The 27,888-nt window shown below is 49.7% G+C and overlaps 3 protein-coding genes across 5 annotated transcripts in view; all 3 read left to right on the top strand.

The window, feature by feature from the left end:
- Positions 1–27,888, top strand: part of LOC116822944 (T-cell surface glycoprotein CD3 delta chain) — a 341,703-nt gene that overhangs the window by 49,740 nt on the left and 264,075 nt on the right. The gene's annotated exons all lie outside the window — the stretch shown is intronic.
- Positions 107–13,902, top strand: MPZL3 (myelin protein zero like 3). 2 transcript variants are annotated; one of them, XM_032777183.2, is made up of 6 exons: positions 107–209; positions 2,903–3,069; positions 4,774–4,984; positions 6,969–7,134; positions 7,873–7,936; positions 10,042–13,902. In XM_032777183.2, the coding sequence occupies exons 1-6, from the start codon at positions 107–109 to the stop codon at positions 10,066–10,068; spliced, it is 738 nt and encodes a 245-aa protein (XP_032633074.1). In that variant the 3' UTR covers positions 10,069–13,902. The 2 variants fall into 2 exon arrangements, with proteins under 2 accessions (XP_032633074.1, XP_032633075.1); XM_032777184.2 differs by having other exon boundaries at positions 129–296.
- Positions 10,172–27,735, top strand: JAML (junction adhesion molecule like). 2 transcript variants are annotated; one of them, XM_032777182.2, is made up of 8 exons: positions 10,172–10,254; positions 17,807–17,861; positions 19,747–19,910; positions 22,709–22,934; positions 23,472–23,610; positions 24,704–24,764; positions 26,304–26,399; positions 26,788–27,735. In XM_032777182.2, exons 2-8 carry the CDS (start codon positions 17,813–17,815, stop codon positions 27,028–27,030), a joined length of 978 nt encoding a protein of 325 aa, XP_032633073.1. In that variant the 5' UTR covers positions 10,172–10,254; positions 17,807–17,812; the 3' UTR covers positions 27,031–27,735. The 2 variants fall into 2 exon arrangements, with proteins under 2 accessions (XP_032633073.1, XP_074929680.1); XM_075073579.1 differs by lacking the exon at positions 10,172–10,254 and adding an exon at positions 14,892–14,973.

The raw sequence follows: 27,888 nt of genomic DNA, 5'->3' as shown, positions 1-27,888 counted from the left end.
GGTGAGGGAGCCGCTGGGCAGCACTATCGGGGGCTTGTACGTGGGGGGTGCTGCTGCCCCCCCGCAAAGAGCCGGTGCTGGGTAAGGAGGCGGCAGGCCCGTTGCCATGGAAACACCCTGGGCGGCCATCTTGGGCCTGCACGCCCGGCCCTTCGGGGCGCCTAACTTCCGCTTTGGCCGCACCTGGGCCTTGCCCTCCCTTCCGCCAGGTAGGCCCGTGCTGGCTGCGCCGTAAACACCGCGAGCGGCTGCTGGGATGCGGGGCTGGGCGGCTGGCGGCCTCCTGCTTCTGTACGGTGAGCGCGGGCCGGGGTCGAGGCCTCAGCGTCCGGCCCGGGGGTGTCTGCGGGGCTGGGGTGATGCGGGGGGGCGGGCAGGAGGACCGGGGCTGGGGCATGGATGGGGGTTGTTGGGGAACGGGGGGTGGGTCTGTGGGTGGATGAGGGTTATGGGGAACTGAGGGTGACTCTGTGGGGCCATCGGGAACTGGGGGTGACTGTGAGGCTGATGGGGCCCTGGGGAACTGAGGGTGACTCTGTGGGGCTGAGGTGGATGGGGGTCTAGAGGAACTGGGGGAGCTGGAGGGGACTGAGGGGCTGGGGATAGATGGGGGCCCTGAGGAACTGGGGGTGGGTCTGTGGGGTTGGAGGTGATTGGGGCCATAGGGAATTATGGGTGACTCTGGGGTTGGGGGTGATTGGGGAACTGGGGGTCACTGTGGGGCTGATGGGGAACTGGGGGTGACTCTGGGGTTGGGGGTGGATGGGGGTCCAGAGGAACTGGGGGTGACTCTGTGGGATTGGGGGTGTTGGGGGGTGGATGAGGAGTCAAGGGACCAGGAGTGAGTCTGTGAGATTGGGGATGATGGGGTGGAACTGGGGAGGTCTGTAGGACTAGGGGTTGTGCATGGAGGGCCATGGTGACCTGTGGGGTTGGGTGTGTGTCTGGTGGTCCAGGTTGGAGGTGGAAAGACCAGACATGGGGGCAGGGGCCGGACTGATGGGACAGATGAAGAAGGGGGTTTGGTTGAGGGCTGCAGGAATTTGGGAGGGGTGTGTCTGTGGGATTAATTGAAAGAGGATTATATGTGAGGTTGGCATCATGTTTAGGGGCAGCCGATGGAGGGTATGTCTGGTTTGTACTTTTAGGGGAGCTGTTTTAGGGGGTTCTGTTTTGGTGGAGGTGTGACTAGTCCCCCCAGCCCCTACCCCCAGTGTTTTAGGGGCAGAGAAGGTTTGGGGGCAGTTAAAGAGAAGAGGGAGACATTTAGGGTGGGGAGTGTAAGTAGCTTCAGATGGGGTGTCCCAGAAGTGATTGAGTAACAGTGACCCAGCTGCACCCCAGCAAGCTTTCTGAGTCACCCAAACACACCAGTTTCCAGCTTGGATCCATCAGCAGTAGGTAGGGGGGAGTGAGGGCCTTGCATCAGGTGCAGCCTTTGCATTTGAAATAGTGCATAAGTGCTGTTGAAATGTCCAGGCTTTGTCTAGGGAGCAGAGCCTCCTGGATGCCTGTGTTTGGGCCCTGGCTCTAGACACTCCATCATTTAGAGGTATTTGTAGCAATAGAAATGGATATGGGGTTGGGGAGCACTAGAATGGGAGTCAGGCCATCTGGGTTAGATCCTTGATTCTGTCAATGGCTTGTTTGGGCAAATCACTTCACCTGTCTGGGCCTCAGTTTCCTCATCTGTAAACTGTGCCGAGTGATTCCCATTCACCTTTGTAAAGCCCTTAGAGATGTTTGCATGAAAAGTGGTCTAACTAATGTTTGCATGGTCTAAGTGTTAATTTTTAGTGTCTTCTGATGACTCGTTACTACTTTACACAACAGTCAACCTGTGGAACTCATCACTGGGAATGTTGCCAAAAGTGTGAGAGGATTAAAAAAAGAACTAGATAAATTCATGGAGGATAGGTCCATCGATGGCTATTAGCCTGGATGGTCAGGGATGCAACCCCCATGCTCTGAGTGTCCCTAGCCTGTGTGTGCCAGAAGCTGGGAGTGAAGGACAGGGGATGGATCACTTGATGATGGCTTGTTCTGTTCATTCCCTCTGAGGTACCTGGCATTGGCCACTGTCAGAAGACAGGATACTGGGCTGCATGGCCCATCAGTCTGAGCCAGTATGGCCATTCGTATCTTCTTACTATGTTTTTATGATGATGAAACAAATCCCATTTTGAGTCCTTTGATAAACTCACTGGCCAGTGGTTTTTCCCCATCAGACTTTGTGAGACCCTGGCTACAATTCTTGACAGTTGTGACTTTTTCCCACCTTCCTTCACTCTACAGTGCAGGCAGTTGGGCTAAGACTTGTTTACATTTGTGGAAAAAATACTGTAATTTGTTTTCAAGTCTCTGTATTTTGTATTTATTACTGCACAACACTTCTGTAATGCCATAAACTTACATAGCGCTTTACAAACTTAAAAAGAAGCATGTTTTCAGCACCAAAGAGCTTACAAAATAAAGAAGACAGGCATGAGCAAACGCAGAACAGAACTTCAGAGAGGGACTGTATGTTGATTTATTAATGAGAAGAAGAGCTCTGAAGTTGGCACGTTTGACCTTCTCTCTGGTCCAGTTGTGTTCGATTACCTACTCTTTGACTTGTTTATCCCCATAACTGGGCAATGGAAGACTTTGGCAGTGACCTCCAAACAAATACCCTGTTTGTGAGCTAAGCATGAAACAGTGCTGAATTCCTGCCACCATTAGAGGAATCCCCGTGTCTGCATTACCTGCATTTCTTGGGGTTGAGTGGGTGCAAGGGGATAGGATAGATGTATGTACAGATTCAGACAGCCATCAGTTCTTCACTGGGGTGGTTTTGCTATGTCACTTGTGTCTCTTACAAAAATTCCCATCTAACCTTTCTCTTTGGGGCTTGTTTCATCAGGTGTCTGCAATGCTCTTTCATTGGAAATTAATGTGGATCCTGAAGTACAAGCTTTTGTTGATGAGCAGGTGATCCTGAAATGCTCATTCAGATCCTTCTCTCCCATAACTCAGAAGCTGACTGTAGACTGGACTTACCAGCCCCTCACAGGTGGTCATATGGAGACAGTAAGTGCTTGCAGATGAGTGTCCCAAAGAATTTTTCTTGCAGCTGGCAGAACTCTGTGGGAAGGTTGAAGATCCCGTGGGATTTTATGTAAAAAGTCAGTGTTCGTGTCAGTGTGCTTCTCTGCTGTGTGGTGAGCTCTTCGGTTGTCACCCTCCACTCCAGAGGTGGCTGCATTTCAGTGCTGCTGTATATACATAGGTTGAATTTCTTTAAAATCCTTTGGGCTGAATGGTACCATGTAAATGCAAAGTATTATAACCCTAAGAGGTGACTGTCCCATTGCAAACTAGACATCCATATAAATGCATTGGGGATCATGTGGTTTGGAAAGCGCCCCATGCAGAACGTACCGTGGCAGCTTTGCAATGTGGCAGAATGCATGTATAATTTATCTTGGAGTGGCAGTGGGGTGTGTGGAGAGCCAGTCTGCAGGCACTGATGATGACAGATGGTCCTAAAGGATTTATGGGCTCTTACCAGTTATTGTTGGCAGTGGTATGAAATCCAGTCACAGGTGCATAGCTGTAAAATACATTCATAAATGGCTCATAGTCTGTGTAAATCATCAGCGATTTCCTCTGCTCAGCTGAGCTTGAGCTCTTGGGAATGGTAGGTTGCAGCTGGAAGGAAGTGGTGGTGTCTGTGTGAAATAGGCTCTGGTAAGTCCCCTGTTGCCAGCCAGCAGGAGTGAACTGAAGGGAAGTTAACACTATTTTGTGAACTAAAGTCAGATCTGCTGAGCTGCAGCATTCAGTTATGCAATGCCTGTGACAGGGTTCCAGTGCTTTACAGGGAGCTGGGGAGCGAACACTACAATTCCGGTCTGGCACTGCCAGATGACCAAGGAACTGATTGCATGTGGTGTATTTGTAGCTGTGATCTGCAGAAGAGTTCTCTCTATGTGGCTCGAAAGCTTGTGTCTTTCACCACGACAGTTGGTTCAGTAAAAGATTACCTCACCCACCTTGTTGCTTTAACTGATTATCTTGAAAAGCTGTCTGTCTAAGGTATAACCATAGTGTCTCACAATCTTAATGTATTTATACCCACAACACCCCCGAGAGGTAGTGATGTGCTATTATCCCTCCTTGATAGATAGGAAACTGACGCAGAGAATAATTAAGCGACTTGCTCATGGTCACATAGTTGCAGGATAGTACCCTAACCTCCAGAGCAGTGGTTCTCAACCTATTTACCATTGTGGGGCGCATATGCAGCTTTCTATGTGTTATGTGAGCCACATCCACACACACTATATATTACTTGTATGGCCCTGAGGATGTCACATGGGCCACAGCTGTGTGCTGATCGGGCTTGTAAGAGGGCTGCAGGTCGAGATCCACTGCACCAGAGCATCCTCTTCTGTCTTAGATCCTCCATGGCCAGAAAGATGATGGTGGCTCTGATGCAAGCCCTGGAGACTGGTGGGCAAGAAGGGAGATCCTCGGGGCTATATCATGGATATGGGAGACCCTGACATGCATTTCCACCCTCTTTTCCCCCTTGGTAAAAATATAAAAAAGATCTGAAAAGCTGGTGCAATGGTGCCCAGTATTGTAGGTTTGTGAGCCCCTGGTGTATCTGAGGTGGGATGCCTGTGAAAGGGTGGTTTTTTCTCATTCTGTTACTCTCCTAAAGGAGTTGTTTTCTCTCTCTCTTTTGGAGAATGATTTATTGGAACAATTATTGTCTTCCCCCTTCAGATTTTTCATTATCAGTCTGTTGCATACCCAGCTGTAGTGGGAACATTCAGAGACAGAATTTCATGGGTTGGGAACGTTGCCAAGGGTGATGCCTCCATTGCTATCCAAAACCCGATGATGAATGACAATGGGACGTTCACCTGTGCTGTGAAGAATCCCCCAGATGTGCACCACAACATCCCCCAGACCAAGCTGACAGTCACACACAGGGGTAAGTCTCTAGCATGGCAATATTCTCCCTATTTATTTATCAAGAGTGAATTCCTGTTTTGCCAGAAATCTTTGGAGTCTAAGCACCAGATCTGGTGTCTAGTTTTCCTTGAACTACAGGTTTAAATGCAACCAGGGCATCAGTTCAGCCCCTCTCCTTTCCAGTTAGATAAATTGAGATCCATGAGGTTTGGTGTGTGTTCTTTTGGTGAAAACTTAAGGTTGTGTCTGTCCTGCATAGAGACAGAAGATTCCAGCAGCATTTTCCTAAGAGCAGGCATCTACCCTGGTGTCTGTTTTAGGAGTTCAGTCATCTCAAACTTCATTGGGGGTCAGCTCATGTATAGTGGAACAGGAGGTGCTAGTGGAGGTGATGGGCGTCCCTGAGCAGAGGCTTAGTACGCATGATTGGCAGTCCCGGGTTAAACAGATAGCTAAGGGTTAATGTTTCTTTTACCTGTAAAGGGTTAACAAAGGGAACCACACATCTGACCAGAGGACCAATCAGGAAACCGGAGTTTTCAAAGCTCAGGGAGGGAATTTTTGGGTGGTGTCTTTTGTTCTGTTCTCTGCTCTTGCCTCGCGCTCTGAGAGTAATCTTTCTATTCCAGGTTTCTAATCTCAGTTCCAATTGTTAGTACCAAAATAGGAGAAACAAAGGCTTATTGTTTTTTTTTTTGTATTTACATTGGTAATTGCTGAAAAGTTTTAATTGTATCTTTTGGTTAAGGCTGTTTATTCATTTTTCTTTAAGCAATTGACCCCTGTTTTGTCAACTTGATACAGAGACCATTTTATGTCTTTTTCTGTCTTTTTTTTTTATAAAGCTTCCTTTTTAAGGACCTGTTTAGTTTTTTTCTCTGGTTAAAGGCTAAGGATGAAGGGAGGGGGAAATGCCCTTTGATTAGATTGACTACGTCTTGAATTATGCATAGCCTCTGGGTGGGGGAGAGACACTTAATCTCTCTGGGTTTGTGTTTCAAGGAATGGAGCAGGGGAAAATCTCCTAGGGAACCCAGGGTGGGAAAATCTGGGGGGAGGTAAAGAGGGAGAAGGGAAGTACGTTATTTCCCTTTGTTGTGAGACTCAGGGCGTCTGAGTCTTGGGGTCCCCCAGGGAAGATTTTGGGGAGACCAGAGTGAGGCAGGCAGTGTAATTCCTGTCTGGTGGCAGAGCTATAAGATCCAAGCCGGTAATTAAGCTTGGAGGTTTCATGCTAGCAACCTATTTTCTGAACTCTAAGGTTCAGATCTGAGTAGGAAAGCTATGACACGGGTTCCCACCTAAGAGGCTACAGCATTAATCAGGTAGCATTGCTGGGAACTGATATCTTAACAATGACTTGACATTTCACAGACATTAACGAATAGCTGCCTTGGACAAATGCCTCATCTACCCTTTATGAAAGAGCAGTCCCTGGGCTTCCGGATTGGGTGTGTCCATCAGTTTGATGTGATCCCCTCTCACTTAGCTTCGAACGTGCTGCTCTCACGCTAGGTCTACATTACACAGCTTTTACACAGCAACTGTGTTGCTACAGCCGGGCTGCTAAAAGTCACACTATGTACCCACTGTTTGGTGGCTCTCCTGTAACCCCACCAAACAGGGTTAGCTTTGTCGGCAGCAAAGTGCTGTTCACACCCGTGCTTGTCGTTGGCAAAACTTTTGTCTTTCAGGGATGTGTTTGTTTTTTTAACACCTCTGAAAGACAAAACTGTTGTCATTCAGTTGCCATTGTAGACATAGGCTAAGTTGTGCTCCTTCACTGCAGCCAGATAGATTTAATCTTTGTCCTCTTCTCCATGGGAGCCGAGTCTAGTTCTGAACTTGAGTTCCCTGATAGGACTTTGTCACAAGTTCCTTTAACCCCAGCAAGCCCTGTGCTTTTTATAAAAAAGGCCTGGATGCCGTGTGCTGGATTAATATTTGCCATAGAGATGAAACAAAGCCATATTCTGCTGCTATTCTCTCTGTCTCTCCTGCAGGCTTTTCTTTCCAGCTAACTTCAGCAGTGTTGCTGTCCATCTTAGTGTTCCTCCCCTCTGCCATTGTGGTCATTCTGCTGCTGGTGAGGATGGGAAGGAAATTTGGAGTCCTAAAGCATAGAAAAAAATCTGGCTATAAGAAATCATCCATTGAAGTGTCTGATGAGTAAGTTTTACATTGAACCTAATCCCCGTTTCCCCTCTGGTCTGGGGTTGTGGGTGGGTTTTTTCTGTCCTCATCTCATAACCCACAACATCTGGGGTTCTGTCAGTGAGACTTCATTGTCAATGAGCACAAGTCAGTTGGTAGTCAGTCTCTGAAAACACCTTATGGGAATGTAACTGAGTGAAATGCGTGCCGTACATCCTCTTTGTGGGGCAGTTGAGCTACACTGTTGTTGGGATAGAGAGCCTTTCACCTCCATCGCCAGACTTAATCCAGTCTAGGTCAGTAAGCCCTGTGGAGGGTCTCAGTCTAAATGTCGGTATCACAAAAACCCACTATTCTAACGTTAACTGGCTCCCTTGTAAATACACCACTTTGTTCTTCTGAGATGTCAAGTCAGAATTAAATTCACAATCTTTTTAACTAAAATATTTTGGTTAACAGCAGTTGAAATTTTCCAGCCAAATCGAAATTTCTGCGGTTAATAGTGTGATGAAAAGACAGCTGGAGGAGTTTGCATGGCAAACCCAAATCAAGTGGCCAAACCTTTGAAATAAGGAGCCTAACATTCTGGTCTTCTGCTTCGCTAGTTAAAACATAATTACAGAAAAGGCATTTCTGATGAATTAGTGAAAGGGACTGGGAAAGTGACCTGTGTGTTAGAAGACAATCCCAGTCTCGGGGCTGTATTGGGGCATAAGCGGGAGACATGTTGACCTAACACTGCTCTTTCTGCAGGCCTGAGCACACTGAGCAGGGCACCTGCCTGGGGAGGATGGGCACATGCTGTTGGCAGTGTGTGGTAAGTGCAAGTAAATGTTCTTGTAAGTGTTTATATCGTTGTTAGCTCTCATAAGAGTGAGGGCTGAGAGCAGTAGCTGTAGCCAGGGATAGTGCCCAAGAGCTTGGGGTGTGCTCCTCACAGAGCTCAGCTGATGCCTCTTAGTTTTTTCTGTGTCTGGTCTTTTTTGGGTAGAAAGTGCTGTATTATTGGGTGCGTGTGATTAGCTTGAGACCCACCAAATTCATTTCATGTGAGACTTAATCCAGATCAAACACCAGGTTTCCAGTGGTGGAAAGCCAGTGTTTTAACCTCTTAACTCACTCAGCTGCAGACACTGTGGTGAGTCTCTTTACTCCAAAGGTGGAGCAGGGTTAGTAGGCTGTCTCTGCTGGGTAAGCAGTGCGGAGAGGGGGAGGCTAGAGACAGAAACGCATACCTGCATTTTACTTTCTTCCAAAGGTGGTAGCATGCAGACTTGAGTTAGCTTGGATATTTTTGACTAGAAATCTCCATACTCATGCTGTTCTGGTCACAACAGAACCCTGTTTAAACTCTTTGATTTCTGTACTTCTATTTCTTCTATTTCTGTTCACCTGCTGTCACCCCATCACCAACCTCTTCTAGCACCTGCCGTGGCTTTGGTGTTAAACTTACTGTACTGGAACTTCTAAACTCTCCTTCCACCCTCTGCACTTGCCTTGTTGGAAGGCATATCCAAGCTTCCTCGTGCTGCATTGAACAAGCACAGCCAAAGGCACGTTACATCCCAGTACACGTGCCCTGATGTGCGTGATTAGAGGGAGCATTCTCATCATGTCCTTCCCAGTGTGCTACAGGGCTGGGGAATAAACCTACAACCCTCACTGCCATGTCTCTGTCTCATGTAGCTGCCTGATCTGCTCCACTTACCATGAGTCAAACCAGGGGCACATGGGGAGAAAGCAGAAAGTTTTTGTTTTTTGAAAAAAGTTGGTGTTGATGTGGGAGATGGAGGCTATTGCAGATGATGGATAAAGCAGTAGAGAAGGTTCCCTCGCACACAGTGGTGAGATTGTGTGCAGGGACTGGACTGAAGCAGATGGTTTTTGCTGGAAGCAGCAGGCAAAGGAATAGAGACAGATGGGATCAATGAGAGAGGCTTGATCAAATGTGTAGAGGCTTGATCAAATGTGTAGAGCTTTAAAACAAGGAAGGATTAATCTGATAGTTTCCTCTGATTGCTAAGTAAAGTTTAGTTAGGTTGATTTAATCCTATTAATTTCATGTTAAATGTTTCATCAGTCATTTGAGACATTGTTCTTCGCTGACAATGGAATATTTAGCACTCTAGGAGGAGCCTTGTCTCAGTGATGCTGATGTAGCAGCATGTGGCGCTGCTATGACGTGTTTTTCTGTTCATCTTTAAATACATCATAAAAATATTTTCAATTGTAAAATCAGTTGCACACAGCAAAACCAAGGAAGCTGCTTGGACTTGGATCATGAAAGGGGTGGAAAACCAGTGGAGGTGTTTGCCTCCTATTCTGTTAGAGCAATGACCTGAGGTCACCATAAAGGTGAGAGTGCCTGATTATCATGGTCACTAAGGTAAGGTATTGAGGATCTGAAGGCATGGGGTTGCTAGGAGCAGAGGTAGACTTTAGCAGTAGGATTTAGATGCATTAACAGTGCTGTGTGGCTGTTCGCAGGCACGCTGATTGCGTGTGCTTTTCTTTTAAACGCACCATGCTAGGGGCTCTCCAGTCTCGTGTGGAGATTTTGCAGGAAGGAAATGGCTGCTTGAGCTGTTCTGGATCAGTTCTCTGTAGGGAGCGGTGCTTTCAAAGTAAGGGAGTGTTCAGGGGTTGGTGTGGCAGGTGCCTTGTGCTTGAGGTTTGGCTGTTACTCCTCTTAAACCTGCTCCACGTGAATTTCTTGCAGTGCCAGTGTAACTGGGCTCCTCAGTGACATGCCAGAAGGATTGGACTGCAGACTTTGCAGGAGTACTGGCCTTTTCAAAATGAGCAGCTTCTGGGAAACACTTAATCGCTTGACTGAACTGGCCCAACTCATGTCTGTGCTGAACATCTGAATTGTTTCAGGTCTTCATGCCTAATCTCGCTCTCCCAATGCTTTCTGTCCAGGACACAGATGACGAGGAACCGTACTGATGGAAGCCAAAGCTGCAAATGAAGGGAGAATGTGGAGTATTGAAAATCCCTTCCAGAAGGCCACAAGAACCCCTGCATACCCAGTGGCTCTTGGCGCGTTGGGAGAAGAATTCTGAGATGAGAGAATCCACCTTTATTCAGCCATAGGAATGATGATTTTAAAATCTTGTTATTTACTGAAAAAAAGTAAGTCTTTTGTATGCAAAACCCACTTGGCAATATCTTAAGGCAGAAGCAGATAAATCTGAAATATAGCGTTCAATTTAATGAAACCACAGTGCATCCAGTTAAACAAGCTCATTCTCTCCTAACCATTGACTCAGCACATTCTCTGGTGTAGAGTTTGTGTCTGTCGGATTGTTCCCTATATCACATGACTGTCTTCCAGTTGCCTTAAGTTTAAATTGTGTAAAGCACAGGCTGGTTAGGAGTGAGAGGTAGCGCTTTAAGTAGGTGGTCTTGAGACACATCTAGCGGAAGTGTCTTGTGTTACACTGGTGCATCCTTGCTGAAGTGTTACACCAGCATGACTGAGGGCTGGATTTGGCCCACTGGGCAAAGGACGTATCTGAGTGTGGGCTAAAAGGAGTTTGCTGCTTTTTCATTGCTTCCTGGTGTCACCTGCCTTATAATGATGAGATAACCAGCTTGTGCCTCCCATCCTTTCAGTTAGTTTTAAAAAGCTGCCAGCTGCATTGTAATGAAACCCTGGTATTATTTGCTTTGAATCTTCATTACCCAGCAGTCTGCGGCCCCAGATAATTCTGTGCCTAGAATGAAGTTCTTTGTAAACAATGAAGTGTGACTAATTTGCTGGTCTTTCCCCTCTAATAATGGCAAATAGTGGCTAGGGTGCCCCCCCGCTCTGTCTGCCTGGACCATCATCTCAGGGCAATGTCTAGGGGAAGAACCCTTTGGGCTCTATTGTAAAAACCATCAAATTCCTCCCCTTTTCATAGGCTCAGACGTTGAGAAAGCTGAACAAACTTCTGCTGAGTGGGCTTCAAAATGGCAAAACTGACCATTACTAATGCTGCAGTGGCTGACTGTGTTGTGCTGAGCAGGGCAGACAGCATCTGCATGAACTGAACATTGTTAGCTGTCACGTGTCACACTGTATTTTCTCTTCTACAAGTGTTACGGAGCTGAGAGTGGGGGAGAATGGTGCAGAGAGCTTCCCTGGTCCATAAAGTGAAATGCCTCCATGTGTAACTGCCTTCATCATAGACAGGCCAGGAGGTGTCTAGCGAGTCGTGTGAGATTCATGGGCGGATAGAGGAAACTACCGAGAGGCTCTGAAGTTGCGCAATGAGGTGAACAGTGCATCAGTGTATTAGCAAATACTAAAGCACATTACAGAGGGGAGGGCTCAGTGCATTGCTTGGCTGGGTAATCACTGAACACTTCAAGGGGAGAAAATTCTCCTGACTTTTCCTCCACCCACAGCTCCAACAATAAAGATTGTAAGGACAGAGGTGCTATGCTCAGAGTATTGTCTCCTGTTTTAGTTCTGACCTGTCTGTGTAGTGAGCAGTGGAGTCCTGTGGGACAAGGAGCAGTGTGGATAACATACGAGGCTCTGTATTCTTATGTTTCCAGGACAGGCTGAGCAATTCTTAAAACTTACTGCCATCTCAGGAAGTCCATTTTATAGCTTCCATCCATTGAGGGCTGCATGGGATTCCTAGTACAGCTCCCAGACTGACCAACAGAGGCAGGAGTCTTCCTGCGTGCTTCCCCCTCTGCAGGGACTGCACCACAGAACACAACTCTGATGTTGCCTTTGCAACTCTTAAGTTTCTAGGTGCCCCTCCTGCTTCTGTGCAATTCTGGGAATGTTACCAGAGTTACAGTGTTACAGAGTTGTATTTTGTCCTAGCCCATCCTTTATTTTTCAACTGAAAAGTAGCTTGCCTCGTTCTAGCAGTGCTCCTGTGCCTCTGATTGCCTGCAAGGCTAAGCATTTGGTGCCTGCGTTTACACAACAGCAGGCAGGTGTAAAGATCCCTGTCTCTCTTAAATGAGAGTATTGTTAAGAGCCTTGTCCCACCTGCTATGACCTGCTGGGCTGGGGCCTGGCAGAGTTGCCATAATACTCTGCAGCTCAAAACTTGCTGTAACTCCAGGAGTGAGTTTGAACTTTTACATGTGCAAGTGCTGAATGGGGAATTACAGAAGCTGCCAGCAGGCTGGCCATCTAACTGCTGCCCCATGGTCTGCAAGGGGTGGAGTATCTTTCACCAACCCTGCCCAGTAAAGAAGAGAGAGGAGAGGGGAAGCAATGACATTCATCACCGCTATCCCACTTGCTTTCTCCATGTGGCATTAGCTGGCTGATCCCTTTTGCTGTAGATGCGCTGCTGTGTCATGGCCAATATATCATTCTGTGTCATTCCAGGCCATGTTTTTCTTTCTTTGGCTAGAAATAGGCAGACACGTGGCAGAGTTTGAAGAGGAGCTTGTGAAACTATCTGGCCTGACTGATCGCTGTGAGCTTAAGAAAGATTCATGGTATGATGGGAAATATGCCTAGGAGCAGATTTAAATAGAAGAGAGACCACATACTCCAATCCCCATCCACAAACTCTGGCATGGGTGTCTCATTGTCAGCATGGTGCTATGTGTCCTATCAATGGGGTGTAAGCTGTAGTGCCATATGAATCTGACTGTCTAGTCCAGAGGCTGTGTCTTTAATAGCAACATGGTATTCAGGGCCAGCTGCTGGTAGCTGTCTTGACCACAATGCACAGTGATAAGAATTTTCCCCTTCCACAGCTAAAGGGTTTTTATAAGTTTGCACTTACTGGTGACGCAGTGACTGTCCAAACCAAAAGTTACTGGCAGGTTAGAGGGAACTGGTTTTATGATCTGGGCAGTAGCTAACTGCTCAGTGCTTTGCAGAAATAACCTCAGGTTTCTACAGAACTTTTCACTCCAAGGGAGGCCAAAGCATTTACAAACAATGGCCAAATCCTGTGCTTGATTATGCTGGTACAAAGTGATACTAACTTCCTGAAGCTCATGGCTTTGCTCTGAATTTAGAATGTGTGTCAGAGTAAAATTTGGCTCTTACTTGGTCAGCTATGTGGAAATCCAGCTCTGGATGGATCTCACCAGCAGTGTAACAGCGCCCGTGTAGGGAAAGAAGTGAAGCAGGATATATGCTTGCGACACATGGCCAGAAAGGGTTAAACATCCTGCAAAATAAATAACTCAAAAGACAGGTGGGGAGATAATGTTTTGTTTTTGTATATTTACATATGTATGAGTAGGGTCAAGATGTAATCAACGGTCCCTGTCTATGCTATATTCTGATAGTTCAGAAGTCAATAGAACATCCTATCATTTAAATAAATTGTAAACACAGGCTATCTCTGTGTTCATCTCTCTTTGAAATGTAAAGAAAATAATCTGCGAATGGTGGAGGAACAAGCAAATGGCCTTATGTTAATTCTATAGCTAAGTACTGGTGACGGACCTCCTTCAAAGTCATGCTAATTATCTTTTTGAACTCCAACTTGTCAAAAGACATGAAATTGTATTAAGATCCTTGGGTCCTGATTCTGTCATCTCAGATCTGCTTAGGCTTCATCAGGGGAAGTTTGAGGCACAAGATTGAGGTCCCAATTGTGCTGGTACGCCCCGAATATCATATTTGGACATTGAACTATAATCTATGAACTATTTCTGAAAGAACTCTTTGCAACTACAAAGCTCACCATCTCTGCTATGAATCTGAACCTAAGTGAATTGAACTCATGTCTGTATGCATATTGAACTTTTAACTAGATCTCTCTCTTGTTTTTTAATAAAGCTTAGTTTAATTAATAAGAATGGGCGGAAGCATGTATTTGGGTAAGATTTGGAATATTCATTAACCAGGTAGGTAATGTGTCCAATCCTGTGGGGTTGGTAGAACCCTTTTTTATATGAGGAAATAAGATTTACAGAAATTTTTACCATACTTAACGTATATACCTGGATGGAGGCCTGAGGGAACTGTGTTTGTTTGAACTTCTGAGTAACCAGTAAGGTAATAAAGAACCTGTTTTGTGCTGGCTTGGTAAATCTAAGTTTTGGAATATCCGACAGCTTTATGCGGATTGTCTGCCCATTCTTTGCAGTTCCCCCTAATTGAGTGACCACAGTTGGCTCCTCGCTAGGACCCTGATCACAATGCTGTTGAAATTGGGAGTTACAGTGGGGAAGGTAATTGTCAACAGAGCAGATAACTGTGTATGCCAAATATCCTACCTTTCCACTCAGAATCCAAACAGTAAAGTTAGTGGCATGACATCAAATACATGACTTCATAAAAGCTAGCATTTAAATAGCGGCTTCTTGGCACAAAGACATAAGCTGGGCTATACTACTCCTACAGTGACCGTATGCATTGGGGTTCTGAGCCTCATCTCTCCTTGAGTTGGTTATTTTATAACTTACTTTGTCCCAGGAGCTCAGGCTAAGAATGAGGGAAGGCCAGGGAGCTGAATTTTGAGACTCTGACCCCATTTAGGAGGACATGTATAGTAGATTTGATTGGAGTGGTCTGCTGTGATTAAAAGTTTGGGGTTCAGGCATGTTCTAAGTCTGTGATTAGCAGCTTTTCCCATGGTAATGTGAGTGCCGTGTGTATCTACAAGTATCTTTCTACAATCCTCTTCCTCTTTGTTCACAAAACCCTGTCTGCCTTCTGACTGTTAGCACCTTCCCCTTTTAATTTAAAGCGACCATCTCCCTGCGAATGGGACAAATAAAAGATCTGAAACAGACTACGTTGTAAATCCTGCACGTGCAACCTCAAGCATCTGATTCGCTTAGGCCATTGTAGAGGCTCTGTAGGTCTCTGAATTAGTCAGCAGAGAATACTTTGCGTGAGAAGCTGGAGGTCTGCTACAAACTGTGGTGAGTGTCTTCACTTTGTATTCATTTTCTTTCTGAGAGCAGAGCTCGGGAATGTTTAAATGCTCTGAGCTCAGCTACCTAGCAGCTGAAAGCTCCCAGTGCTCAATAGCAGGAGAACAGAAGGGCACTGTTGGTTCCAAATCCATTGAGTTAAGGTTCTCGTGAGGGACAATTATACCATGGAAGGACGGTGATATCTTAGTGTCATAATATACTTGACAGAACCCCAGTGAGCTAACTCCATTGTCACTTGCAACACACCGAGCACCTGCTGTCAGATTTGCTTTGCGGAAATACTTAAAGTGAGTCAGTGATGGGACTCTGAGTAAATAAGATGATAAACACATGGAGGATTTGGTGATGCTAAGAGATTCTCCAATGAACTCAGTGGGTGGGGGCCTGTGAGGTGCTGAGATGTTTTGAAACTCTGGCCATACGTGTCATGATAGGAGCGGCTGGATAGTGAGCACTTCTGGAATCTTGCCCCCTATTTAAGTGCCTAACTGGAAATGCTGTTCTGACAATCTAGCCCCACATGAGAATTAGGAGGAGCCTGACCAACCTGCCCTGGGAATGCTGCAGCCAGGGATTTTGGAGCAGTGTGCATGGAGTTTTGCTTTGTTAATCATACGTATGTACAACATATGCTCCAAGCAAGCCCTGAGTGCAGGCTAGACCTTTCAGGCAGAACTGTAATGGGCAAATTCCCAATACTTAATTGTTTTTACAAACATTTCTTTACTGAGAAGCACAAGCAAGGAGAATTACAGAGGTCCTTGCTACTGCTAGCTGGACTTTGATTCTGCAAACACACAGAGGTCAATGGAAGGCGTGGGGCATTTTATACCACTGTATTTAGCCAAGCACTCGAGCAGCTTGGAAAGTCTTCATTTCTCAATCTCAAAAACAAATTTGCATCCATGGCAGCTGGTGATGGCTCTGGATTTCATTCCGGGAGCCACAGGGGCTTTATCAGTTTCCACAGAGCTGTGCAACTACAATTGCACAAGGAAAAGAAATCTGTAGCCATATCTGTCTGTGAGAAGAGATGAAATCCTTTGTAGTGAGGATCCCCAGACTTGGTGTGGAATTTTCCTCTCCCAATTGGTTTTATAATATCCCAGCGTTTTATCATTTCAGATGATTCCATAGCACATGCATCCAGCCAGCATACTGTCTTACATCCCCAGGTGTGTGCCATCCATTTTCACTGTTTCCTGTTGTTTGGGTGTTCAGCTCTGCAGAGCACAAAGGAGACAGTCTCTGCCTCATGGAACTTGCCATCTAAATACCCCAGACGGGTCACTCATTGCTTCCTACTGCGCCAGTTCTGAAAGCAGTGATATTTATTCTCAGAGTGGTCAGGAATAAATACGATTGTACTTTAAACCAGCTACACGAGGCAGGTTTACTCTAGCTCCTTTGCATTAGCATCCTTGTTTCTTGGGGATTGATAAACCCCATCTCAAAATTGTATTGAAATTTGTGTTAGGGGCACTGACTTGTCCAGGGCCGCAGGAATGCGAGACAGACAGACAGAAGAGTTTCAAAAGAAAAAACAGGATGATTTAGTGGTGACAGTTTTTAGAGTAACAAAATTCTCTCACAAAAGACTGTGCTTGTGTTGTATGTGTGTAGTTTGCTATTCTTGCTGTTGCCACTTGGGATTCAACAGTGACACTTGTGTATTTCAGACTGGAGGATTTTTTTCCCAAGAACTTCTTGTTCTTAAAGAGTTGATCACCAGATGCTGAGCAAAAGCACAGTTCTGAGTGTACCTACATTCATTCAGCTTTTCTCTCTGCTTGGAACACAGTGTCACACTGAGCGCTTCTTCCACTGATGTGTTGCTGTAAACACAGAAATTCTGTCTAATTCTAATTCTGTCTGGTGCAGAAATGCAGCTGGAACAAACTTTCAGTCATTATTACAATTTTTTATTCATTTAGTAAAAAATGGGACATTGCAGGTGTCCCAAAAGAAGCTCTCTTTGTAGAGGTTTCCACTATTTGAAATCCAGCCCTTGTTGCTAGTGGCTAAAGGTGTTACTATGTGATCTGACCGCATTGAGGGGGGCTCAGACTTTTCCGGAGCACTCTTTCACAGGGAGATTGGCTGAAGATTAAGGCATCTGGATTGTTAATATCAGCATAAACACTTACTTCCTATCGCCTGCCTCAGCATCTGTGAACGAACCCAGCCTAACCACCTCCCATTTCTACAGAAACCTTAGGCCTCAAACCAAGCTCAAAGTTGATTACACAAAAGGAAATTTTAAAACCAGAGCATGAGCTCTCATCAGCTTCCCCTTCACGTAGCTCAGAGTTGTCTCAAACCAGAAATGTATCAGACAGCTGCCTCTTGGTTTTCAAAGAGTGTTGTAGTGGCCAGGACTTAATGGATTGATTAAACTAAATCCCTGAGGCCCTGAGGGAGTATAGGTCAAATCCATCTCAGTTAAAGCAAAGGAATTGTCAGTCCAGCAACCCAGTCCATCTCTGAATCACCTTCTTGTGGGCGATAGAATCGCATGTGGGTGTGATATAATTACTGGACAGTGATGGAGGGAACTGCTCCCTGAAGGTGGGAGCTCTGTTCTCTGGGGTTTCGCTAGGGTTGACTCCAGCCCTGCCTGTTCCCTGAAGGGATTTTGTAATACGCAACGCAATAGCGCAGTCACCAGAAAGTCCCCTGCCACCTGGCCCCTGTTTTGCCATGGTTTGGGTGTGCGTCTTGTTAAAGCTTGGGCCAAGGCTGTGACTAAGGTGCTGTGCATCCTCGGGGGAGAGCATGGCCCCATGCAGCCTGTGTTAACGTGTCTCTCCCCTTTTAGAGCAAAATGAGAATGGTACCTGCCCTGACTCTCATGCGGATACTGATGTCACTGGGTAAGCAGAGATCCTGCTTTTGCCCCCCTCGCCTGCACCCCTGGAAACACTGCCTGCTTTCCCCTCCCTTTGCTTTGAGACCCACCATCGCTCCTCCACAAGACGTTACTGAAGTGTTTAGCTCATGACAGTGAATTTCAGAGCCCAGGCCATCCACTGTGAGGGAGCTCATGGGTTTGGGAGCCTGGAACTCTTCTAGGCCTGCTGCTGAGTCAGCGTGGCCTGGGGCAAGTCACGTCTCCAGCTTGCGCTTTGTGCCAGTGAAGGCCAGAACACGTGGACGCGGCTCTATTGGTTTCCTCTGCCAGGGTTCTCCAGCAGCCTCCTGAGCAATAGCTGTGTCACTGCTTGTGCAGACAAGCCAAGGACACAGCCAGCTGGGTCATTGCTTCAGGGCCAGGAGTGGGGAAGGAAACGGGGAAGGGCTGTGAGAATTGACATTCATGCACTAAATGCAGCCCATGCCCCGGTGCTATGCCAGGCTGAGGGTGCTGGAATGACCCTCACCACCTGGATGCAAGGCCAGTCCGGTGGTCAAGGCACTAGTTTAAGACCTAGGGACCTGGGGTCAAATCCCTTCTCTGCCCCAGACTTCCTATGTGATCTTGGGTCTGTCACTTAGTCTCTGTGTCAGTTTCCCATCTGCACAATGGAGATAATAGCCCTGCCCTGCTGCCCCGGGGGGCTGGGAGGGGAACTGCGTTAGAGTGCGAGTGCTCAGATACTCTGGTGATAGGCAGTGGTATATGAAAGCCATTCATGAGGAGCCAGAGCCTTCTGCTTCAAAAGAGCAACATAGCTGGGGTTCGTGTGAGGAGCGCTCCCCCACTTCCTATTCCGTGCAGATGTGCCTCCGCCGACAGGAAGTGAAGCCGGGATTCCCCTGCTGGGAGAACTGGCACTGTGGGGCTGCACTGCCTGGCTTAGCCAGAACGTCGGGACTGGCAGCGCTAAGGCTGCCTCTGTGGAGCATAGCGAAGTGGCCTTGTCCTGTCTCAGCTGGCACAAGCCCAGTGTGAATCTTGGGGTGCAGTTTTTGACAAGCCCTCCACCCCTAGGACTTGGTAAAGGGATCTTCCCATGTTGTGGTGCCAGGGCAGCAGTGCTAGGGGCTCAGAGCCATGACCCTGTCCTGAGGAATGGCTAGGCCAGAAGCATTTAGTTTGTCTTGGCTGCACCACGGGCCCCTGCCATGGAGGGTACGAGGCATGAATAGGACCATGCCCATAAGGGGGGGCAATAGCAGCCCTAGCACTTACCTTCAGCTCTTCCCACCTCCCAGATGCCAGGTGAGCAGCAGCCCATCACGACATCACCCTGGCTTCAGGCTGTGGAGGGACAAGGCCCCAGCCTGGGCATAAGAAGCTGTGACATGTAGAAAGCAGTGGGCCTGCATGTGGCATTGCTTCCTGTCCTTTGAAATGCCCCTCACCTCCACTGACCTGGTCCGAGGGCTCCCTCTCCGGTGCTGCTGGGAGAGCAGAGAAGGAAAGCCCGCTCTGCTGGGTCTGATGTCACGGTGGGGAGGCTCTGTGGCTCTGCCAGCAGTCTGGGGACACTTGGCCCCAGGGCTGGTTCTGGCAGTGGAACAGCTGCATGGACCCTCCCTCTGGCGGGAAGAAGCTGCCCTGGCTCCTCGTGTCTTGGTGTTTTGTGAAGGAGCTGGTTCAGGGGCTGCAGCATTTTGGGCAGTCAGAGGGTGGGGGAGGGCCCTGCCTGTGTGTCTGCCAGGCTGGATGTGGGGAGGGGGTTGGTCTCTTTGGGTTGGAAGGGGTGTCTCAAGGATGAGCAGGCCCAGGTGGATCTAGGTAGCACTGCTGTTCTCTGCACCATTCTGGATTCTTCAGTTCCGGGCTCATTCCCCTTTCTTCCTTGGTGCCTGCAGAGAATGGTGGGGTGTTGGCTGGCCTGGTCATCACTCGCCCTGAGCTGAAGGCTCACCTAGGCAACTCTGTCCTGCTGGAATGTTTCTTCCAAAGCCTGGTGCCAGGGGACTGGAACGTGACCAAAGTGGACTGGCTACATATGCCAGAAAACAATACGCAGGTGGTGAGTCCAATCACTGGGAAGGGCCCAGGGTAGCACCACAGGTCCAGGGCAAATGGGCCGCCTGGGGGCAGAGAGAGTGTTCAGCAGGGTCGGCTTTAGGCCAATTCCCCCGAATTGGGCCCCGTGCCTAAGAGGGCCCCGTGCGCAGTGAGAATCCCTTCCCTGGCTAGAGGTGCCTTTTAATTTTTACTTACCTGGCGGCGCTTTGGGTCTTCAGCGGCACTTCAGCGGCGGGTCCTTCACTCTCTCCGGGTCTTAGATGGCACTTCAGCGGTGGGTCCTTTGTTTACTCTGGGTCTTGAGCGACACTTTGGCAATGGGTCCTTCAGTGCCGCTGAAGACCTGGAGCGAGTGAAGGACCCACTGCCAAAGTGCCACCAAAGACTGAGAGCATCGCCCGGTGAATACAATCCCCATGTGTTTTTTTACGTGTTTTTTTTTTTAAGTCATTTCTGCCAGGGCCCTGTTGAAACTGTTTGAATTGGGCCCCGCACTTCCTAAAGCCGACCCTAACCTTAGGAACCCTAATGCTAGGGTGGGAAGCCCTACCCATAGGAACCCTAACCCTAGCTCCAAGAGCCCTACCCTTAGTAACCTTAACCCTAGGGCGGAAAGCCCAACCCATAGGAACCCTAACCCTAGCTCCAAGTGCCCTACCCTTAGGAACCCTAACCCTAGGGCGAGAAGCCCTACACATAGGAACCCTAACCCTAGCTAAAAGTGCCCTACCCTTAGGAATCCTAACCCTAGGGTGGGGCGCACTGCTCATTGGAACCCTAACCCTAGGGCGGGAAGCCCTAACGATAGGAACCCTAACCCTAGCTCCAGGTGCCCTACCCATAGGAACCCTAACCCTAGATCCAAGTGCCCTACCCTTAGGAACACAAACCCTAGGGTGGTAAGCCCTACACATACGAACCCTAACCCTAGCTCTAAGTAACCTACCTTTAGGTACCCTAACCTTAGGGCGGGAAGCCCTACTTATAGGAACCCTAACCCTAGCACCAAGTTCCCTACACTTAGGAACCCTAACACTAGGGTACGAAGCCCTACCCATGGGAACCATAACCGTAGCTCCAAGTGCCGTACCCTTAGGAACTCTAACCCTAGGGCGAGAAGCCCTACCCATAGAAACCCTAACCCTAGCCCCAAGTACCCTAAGCTCCAAGTTCCCTACCCTTAGGTACCCTAAACTTAGGGCGGCAAGCCGTACCCATAGGAACCCTAACCCTAGGGCAGGAAGCCCTACTTACAGGAACCCTAACCCTAGCACCAAGTGCCCTACCGATAGGGAACATAACCCTAGGACGGGAAGCCCTACCCATAGGAACCCTAACCCTAGCTCCAAGCGCCTAACCCATTGGAACCCTAACCCAAGAGTGTGGCGTCCTTCCCATTGGAACCCTAACCCTAGCTCCAAGTGCCCTACCCTTAGAAACCCTAACCCTAGGGTGGGAAGCCATACCCATAGGAACCCTAACCCTAGCTCCAAGTGCCCTACCCTTAGGAAGCCTTACCCTAGGGCAGTAAGCCCTACCCATAGGAACCCTAACCCTAGCTCCAAGTACCCTACCCTTAGGTACCCTAAGCTTAGGGCGGCAAGCCGTACCCATAGGAACCCTAACCCTAGAGCAAAGTGCCCTATCCATAGGACCCCTAACCCTAGCACCAAGGGCCCTACCCTTAGATACCCTAACCTAAGGGCGGTAAGCCGTACCCATAGGTATCCTAACCCTAGCACCAAGTGCCCTACCCTTAAGAACCCTAACCCTAGGGCGGGAAGCCCCACCCCTAGGAACCCTGACCTTAACTCCATGTGCCCTACCCTTGGAAACCCTAACCTTAGGGCAGGAAGCTCTACCAATGGGAATCCTAATGCTAGCTCCAAGTGCTCTACCTATAGGAACCCTAATGCTAGCTCTAAGTGGCCTACCCTTAGGCAGGGCTCGCTTTAGCCCTATTCCACCAATTCCCTCGAATTGGGCCCCGCGCCTACGAGGGCCCTGTGCCCAGTGAGAATTTCTTCTGTGACTAGAGGCACTTTCTGAATTTTTACTCACCTGGCTGCGCTTTGGTTCTTCAGCAGCACTTCAGTGGCTGTTCTTTCAGTCTCTCTGGGTCTTCTACTGCACTTCAGCGGTGGGTCCTTCGCTTACTCCGGGTCTTCAGCGACACTTCGGCAATGGGTCCTTCAATGCCGCTGAAGACCTGGAGCGAGCGAAGGACCCTCCGCCGAAGTGCCACCAAAGACTCAGAGCACCGCCCGGTTAATACAAGCCTCACGTGTTTTTTTACTTTTTTTTTTTTTTTTTTTAAGTCATCCCTGCCAGGGCCCTGTCGAAACTGTTTGTAGTGGGCCCTGCACTTCCTAAAGCCGGCCCTGGTGTTCAGCACATGCAGCTCAGGGAGAGCAGCAATCTCTAAGGGAGCTGGAAATCCAACTCAGCCTGGGGTGGGGAGGAGGCTGTTCCCAGCTGACAGCTCTGCTGAGGTCGCTGGGTGAGGCGATTTTGATGCACCTCAGCCCAGTTCCTAGGTGCTCAAGTCACAGAATCCACCGTGTCAACTGGGACTGACTGACTCCTTGTTGGGCCTTTCAGCAGAGAGCCAGTGGGGCCTAGGCTGCTATATGCTCAGCCGGCAGAGCGTCCTGCCAGAGCAGGACCAGGCACAGGGTGAGGGGCTGGGCGGAGCAGCAGAGGGGGAGGATATTCAAGGAACTAAGTTCACCCTTGGGAGTGTCTTGGCATCCAGTCACATGAACCCTTGGTCACATGATGACCCATGTCCCCTTGCAGGAGGAGATGGTCTTCTACTACTACAGTAACCACAGCGTTCCTGTGGGACGCTTCTGGCCCCGAGTGCAGTGGTTGGGGGATGTGGCCCGCAAGGACGGCTCTGTGAGGCTGCAGGATGTACAGGCAGACGACAGCGGGACGTACACCTGTGAGATCCGGGTGTTTGGGCGGAGCAGCATCTTCAAAAACTACACCGTGCTGCACGTGGCCTCTGCCGGACGGAGAGGTATGCACCCTCCATTGCCAGCTTAGGCCTCCCCTTGGTTATCGGTCAATTTCACAGCAGCCTCCCCTTTCCCTGAGCCACGTGCCTCCCTGCCCTTCCATCTCTAGTGCCAGCTACTCCTGGCTGGCCTGGCCCCAGGATGGAGCTGGCTTGGCTTGGCTTGAGGGCCCCGTGGTCATGCCGTCTGCAGCCCTATGCAGTCACAATGATGTGCAAGCAGGAGTGTGGTTCTGGCTCACCAGGGCAGGTTTGCCACCAAGTGTGAGAAGTGGGGCAGAAATGCCGAGTTTAGGAAGCCCCTAGGCTCTGTGCTGTGCTCCCTGGGGACGGATCTCTGCCCCAGTCCTGTGGGAACTCACCAAACTATTACAAAGGGGAGGAGACAGCCACCTCTCCTGGATGCCCTTGGGGGTGATGTGCCTCTCCCCAGGTTTTGGGCATCCGTCAGCATGGGCTGGGCAGAGACTGATTCCTGATGGCTAGTGTGCTGGGGCAGAGACACCGCTAACCCTGCTGCATGTGTCTCTCACCCCCAAGGGTCCAGATTTGCAGGGGCCCAGTACTCTGAGAGCACCGGTAGCAGTGGCTGGGGGGCCATCCTGGGCTACGTCTGTGCGACCACCTTCCTGGCCCTCTTGTTGGGACTGGGGCTGAAGAAGTTTCTCCAGAAGCAGAGGTAACAGGCCCTGGCTTCAGGGCCACAGGCCAGGACAAGAGAGGGGGACGCTGGTGGGATGTTGAATTTCAGCACCTGGGGAATCCTGGCCTGTGACAGCTTGGGGTGGCCACACACACTATCCTCTTGTCACAGAGTGTAGGGGAGTCCAACCCTGCACCCCTCTTCCTGGGACTCACAGTGACTCTCAGCCAGCCAGTAAAACAGAAGGTTTATTGGACAACAGGAATGCAGGTTACAGCAGAGCTTGTTGGCACAGTCAGGACCCCTGAATTGAGTCCTTCTGGGGGTTCAGGGTGCTTGGATCCCAGCTTAGGCTACCCTGACTTCCCACCACCCAGCCCAAAACCGAAACTGAAACTAACTCCCTCCAGCCGGCCCCTTCCTTTGTCTAGCTTCCCGGGCAAAAGTGTTGACCTCCCATCCCCCCTGCCTAGCTCAGGTTACAGGTTCAGGTATTGTCCATCCCCTAAAGTCCTCCCCTGCTCTCCCATGCAGACAGCCCCTAGTCCATCACATCTCTGCTGCCCCCTGGTCCTTTCCCGGTCCCTGCCGAACCTGCCGGTTCTGGGAGCGCTCCTGGCAGGGAGGGTGGGGGGGAGTCCTCTTCTTGACATGTCTGATCCCACATTGTCCTGGTTCAACAGACAGATCTCCTGTCTGGTAGGGATGGGAGGTAGAGTGCTGAGATCCCAAATATCCTGGCCCATGTGCCCCTGCATGGCCCAGATGGATGGGGAGGAGCTGCATCCCTGGCTGTATCAATTGCATATGGGGCTGGAGTACTCCTGTGCACCACAGGTTGCAGCGAGGCCAAGGTGTATGAGGTAGATGCAAGGCCAGTCACTCAGAGTGAGAGTCCCTCTGCACCTGAGCATGGGCAGAGGCCCAGACTCACTGGTATGGAATGGCTGAGCAGGGGCTCAGGGGTTCCTGACTAACGGGAAGGCCAGAGCGTCAGGGGAGATGCAGACAGAGCCAGGCACTAGCTCTGGAATTAATACCCTCAGGTATGGAGGGGAGGGGTGGAGATGATGGCTCCTGGGGGAGCCTGCACAGCTCTTCACTTGCATGCAATTGATATTCCTTCCAGACCTATGGAGAGCGGGCCCCTGTCGAGGAGTCGGGATGACAGCAGCCGGGATAAAGCAGAGGTGAGAGCTCAGTCTCTCCTTGCCAAGCTGAGTGGGGCTAATGTTGCCAGACCCTGTAACAGGGAAATGCCAGAATCCAGGGGATATTCCTGGAATAAAAGGAGGATTTGGGACAGCCGAGCTGCTGTCCAGCCTGCCCCAGGCACTGAATGTGCCTGTTCACACACGCCTAGGGCCAGGAAGGAAAGCCTGGCATTTGTTCTGCTGTATCATTGGCCTAGGGTGGGAGGTGATTGGAATTAACCCCAGATAATTCCATCCTGCGTGACTCCTAATTAGGAGATAATGTTCATGGAGCAGAGTGAGCTAATGGGCTCCTGCTGCTCCCTAAATGCCCAGGCAAAGGCGAGAGCTTTATTTTCAGGTGTGGGGCCTGTGACAATGTTCTGTCCCAGCTGCTTTGTTGCTGTTGTAGCCCAGGACTGATGCAGGATTTATCATCGGAGGGATGTGGGAGAAGAGCCGCTATGTTCTAGAGCAGATGACGGTGTGCAATATAACTAATGGAAGGGCAGTGCAGTAAGCTAGTGGTTAGGCCAGGGCAACGGGAACCAGGGCTCTGGAATTCTAGTTCCACTTTAGCCACCTTGGCAAGTCACTTCACTTCTGTGCCTCAGTTTCCCTGTCTTCAAAATGGGGATCATGATGCTGCCTTAACATGCATGGGGCTTCGTTAATGCATGCTTTCAAAGTGCTTTGATGTCCTCAGATGACAAGCACCAGAGAAGGGTAAAGTGTTGTTGTGGCCTTAAAAGTACAGAGGCCCTGACCACCCACAGCTGAATAGACTTCAGTGGGAGGTGGGGACTTTGCATTCCCAGGATTTGTGGGGATCTGTTGTCCCATTAGGAATAAACAGGCCCTTTACTTTGTCTAACAGTATATCTGTTTGTTCAGCTTTCATCAGAGGATGCAAGCTTTTTTTGACACTAGGTACTATGAAGTCAAGGAGTTTAGTATGAATCCCAGCAAGCACAAGAGTTGCCTCTGCAGTGACACTAGCTAGGATAAGCTGATCAATGCGCTCAATCCTCATGCTTCAGAGCAGGAGCTGCCCACTGGGGTCAGGAAGGTGTTTCCCCCAGAGGAGAGGACTGCCCCATTGGATGTGTTACGGGGGCTTTACACAGCTCCCTCTGCAGCAGCCGGTGGTGGTGGTGGTTGTCACAAGTTAGTGGGCATCATTCTGCCCAGGCTGGGGACTCCACTGGCCAGCATGCACTTTATTTACTGTAATGTAGGTTACCCGGCTGGCTACTTTGATACAGCTGTGTTGGTAAGTGCCCCCCCTCGCCCAGCATCTCTGAGTGGGTGGGGAGGGGAGCAGGCTGAGGAGTTTGGAGCAGAGCTGGGCCCTTTGGTGAGCTAGTCAGCATTTGTCTATCATCCTGCCCACCAGAAGCTGGGAACTCTCAAAACAGAGGCTGCCTGGTCCTGCTCTGGAGAGCTCACCAGCTGAAATGAACCTCTGGAAATACTCTCTGGAACGGGCATGTCACAGGCCACACAGTGCCTGAGTCTTTCTGATCTTCCTGGCAGGAAGGCATTTACTCCCTCATACCCTGTGCTGAGACGCCGCAGGCTGGGCAGGAGGCAGAGCTGTGGAGCAGAACCGACGTGACCTACGTTACCATGGTGAGCTCTGTGTCAGGAGGTCCAAGCAGCTGGGGCAGGAGAAGAGACCAGGGTATCCTCAAAACACAGGGCCTGCCATGCACTGGCATGACCCCACTTATATCAACTGCAGGGCACAGCATGGGCGGTTAGCCTCCAGCCCAGCGGTGAGGTCCTAGCCCACATATTTGGAGGTGATGGGGGATTGGGGATGTAATACCAAGGGTGACTTCTGGATGCACACTCAATAGAACTCTCTATGTAAGGCAGGATCTACTCTCCCTGCAAGGCAAAGCAAACGGGGACCTGACCAATGTCGTGGGTTGATCCAACTTCTTAGTATAGCTCAGGCCTAACAGAGCCCTCTGGCCCTGACAGCGCTGATGGCTTTGCACCTTGTCCCCTACAGCACCCCTCTGCCGCTTTCCATGGGGCGGGCACTGCACTGCTGGAGAACAACGTGTACGTCCAGCTGCAGAGGAAGAAGATCCCAGTGGAATGGCTGGATGAGGGGAGATTGGGCACTGAAGGAGTCCATGAAAGCAGGAAAACCTGTGAAAAGTCCAACTGCCCGGAGGAGGAATTCCCTTGTGCCCTGGATGGGGGGAAAGCACCTCTGAGCCCAGTCTGGTATGACGGCCAGGGACATTGACCTCCCGCAAGGACAAACTCTACCCACTCCGTCAGCGTGCCGCAGGGCTGCCTCTCAGCCTGTACAGGGCATGGGCCGTATCACTCTCGCTGTCCGGGTTATATCTATTTGTGCTGTGGCAGCACCTGCCAGCCCGCACCAGGATCGGGCCCCATTGTGCCCAGCACTGTGGAGACTTGCTGCTCATTGAGGACATTTTCGAAAGGTTCACTTCACGCTCTGATGGGGCTGCTGCTGCTTTCGCGTCTGTGCCATGAACCCAGCACGGCCTGGCTTGCGCACAGGGCAGTGGGGGGACACTCCTTGCTAACTGGGGCAGGCCAGGAGTGGGGCACAGGAGGGCAGTGAAGGTAAATGGACTTTGCTCTGGTTTCACCCTCATTCTGCGGGTGGGACAGTGCCCTGTGGCAGAGCTTCCACTCTCCGGCTGGGATATTGGCCGATGCCATCAAAACCCAGTGAGAGAGAACTCCGGGGAGAGTCCCACCTCTAGATAGGGTGGAGGGGGTGGTCAGGTGTTGGGGGCCCTGCAGCTGCCTGGGCTGGCCTGCTGCATGGGCACTGAGCGGGCTCTGGGCTGCCTGCCTGGCACCTTCCGCAAGAGCCACCTGGGAAATAAGCAACCTGATGTCCCGGGGAAATAGTTCAGTTGAACTGTAGCAACCCCAGTGCTGTGTGTGTATAAACAGATGTGCAGCACCACCCCCTGCATGTGTTTGTGTCTCCATCTATACACTTGCAACAACTAGGAATATTCTAGATCCGTAACACCAGGGCCGGGGGCTTTTACTCTCTTCTACCTGGACAAAATCTGCATCTGAGGTTCCAAGTTGCTGGCAAACAATGGGACTGATTCAG

Source organism: Chelonoidis abingdonii, chromosome 18 (assembly GCF_003597395.2).
Source record: "Chelonoidis abingdonii isolate Lonesome George chromosome 18, CheloAbing_2.0, whole genome shotgun sequence".
Taxonomy (NCBI): Eukaryota; Metazoa; Chordata; order Testudines; family Testudinidae; genus Chelonoidis; species Chelonoidis abingdonii.
This window is presented reverse-complemented; position numbering and strand designations above follow the sequence as displayed.

Excerpts from the sequence above, each read along its gene's own strand:
- JAML (XM_032777182.2), top strand. The coding sequence starts at position 17,813 with ATGAGAATGGTACCTGCCCTGACTCTCATGCGGATACTGATGTCACTG. Across the intron at positions 17,862-19,746 it reads GCGGATACTGATGTCACTGG|AGAATGGTGGGGTGTTGGCT; the intron begins GTAAGCAGAGAT and ends TGGTGCCTGCAG. Across the intron at positions 23,611-24,703 it reads AAGTTTCTCCAGAAGCAGAG|ACCTATGGAGAGCGGGCCCC; the intron begins GTAACAGGCCCT and ends TATTCCTTCCAG.
- MPZL3 (XM_032777183.2), top strand. The coding sequence starts at position 107 with ATGGAAACACCCTGGGCGGCCATCTTGGGCCTGCACGCCCGGCCCTTC. Across the intron at positions 7,135-7,872 it reads TCCATTGAAGTGTCTGATGA|GCCTGAGCACACTGAGCAGG; the intron begins GTAAGTTTTACA and ends CTCTTTCTGCAG. Across the intron at positions 7,937-10,041 it reads CATGCTGTTGGCAGTGTGTG|GACACAGATGACGAGGAACC; the intron begins GTAAGTGCAAGT and ends CTTTCTGTCCAG.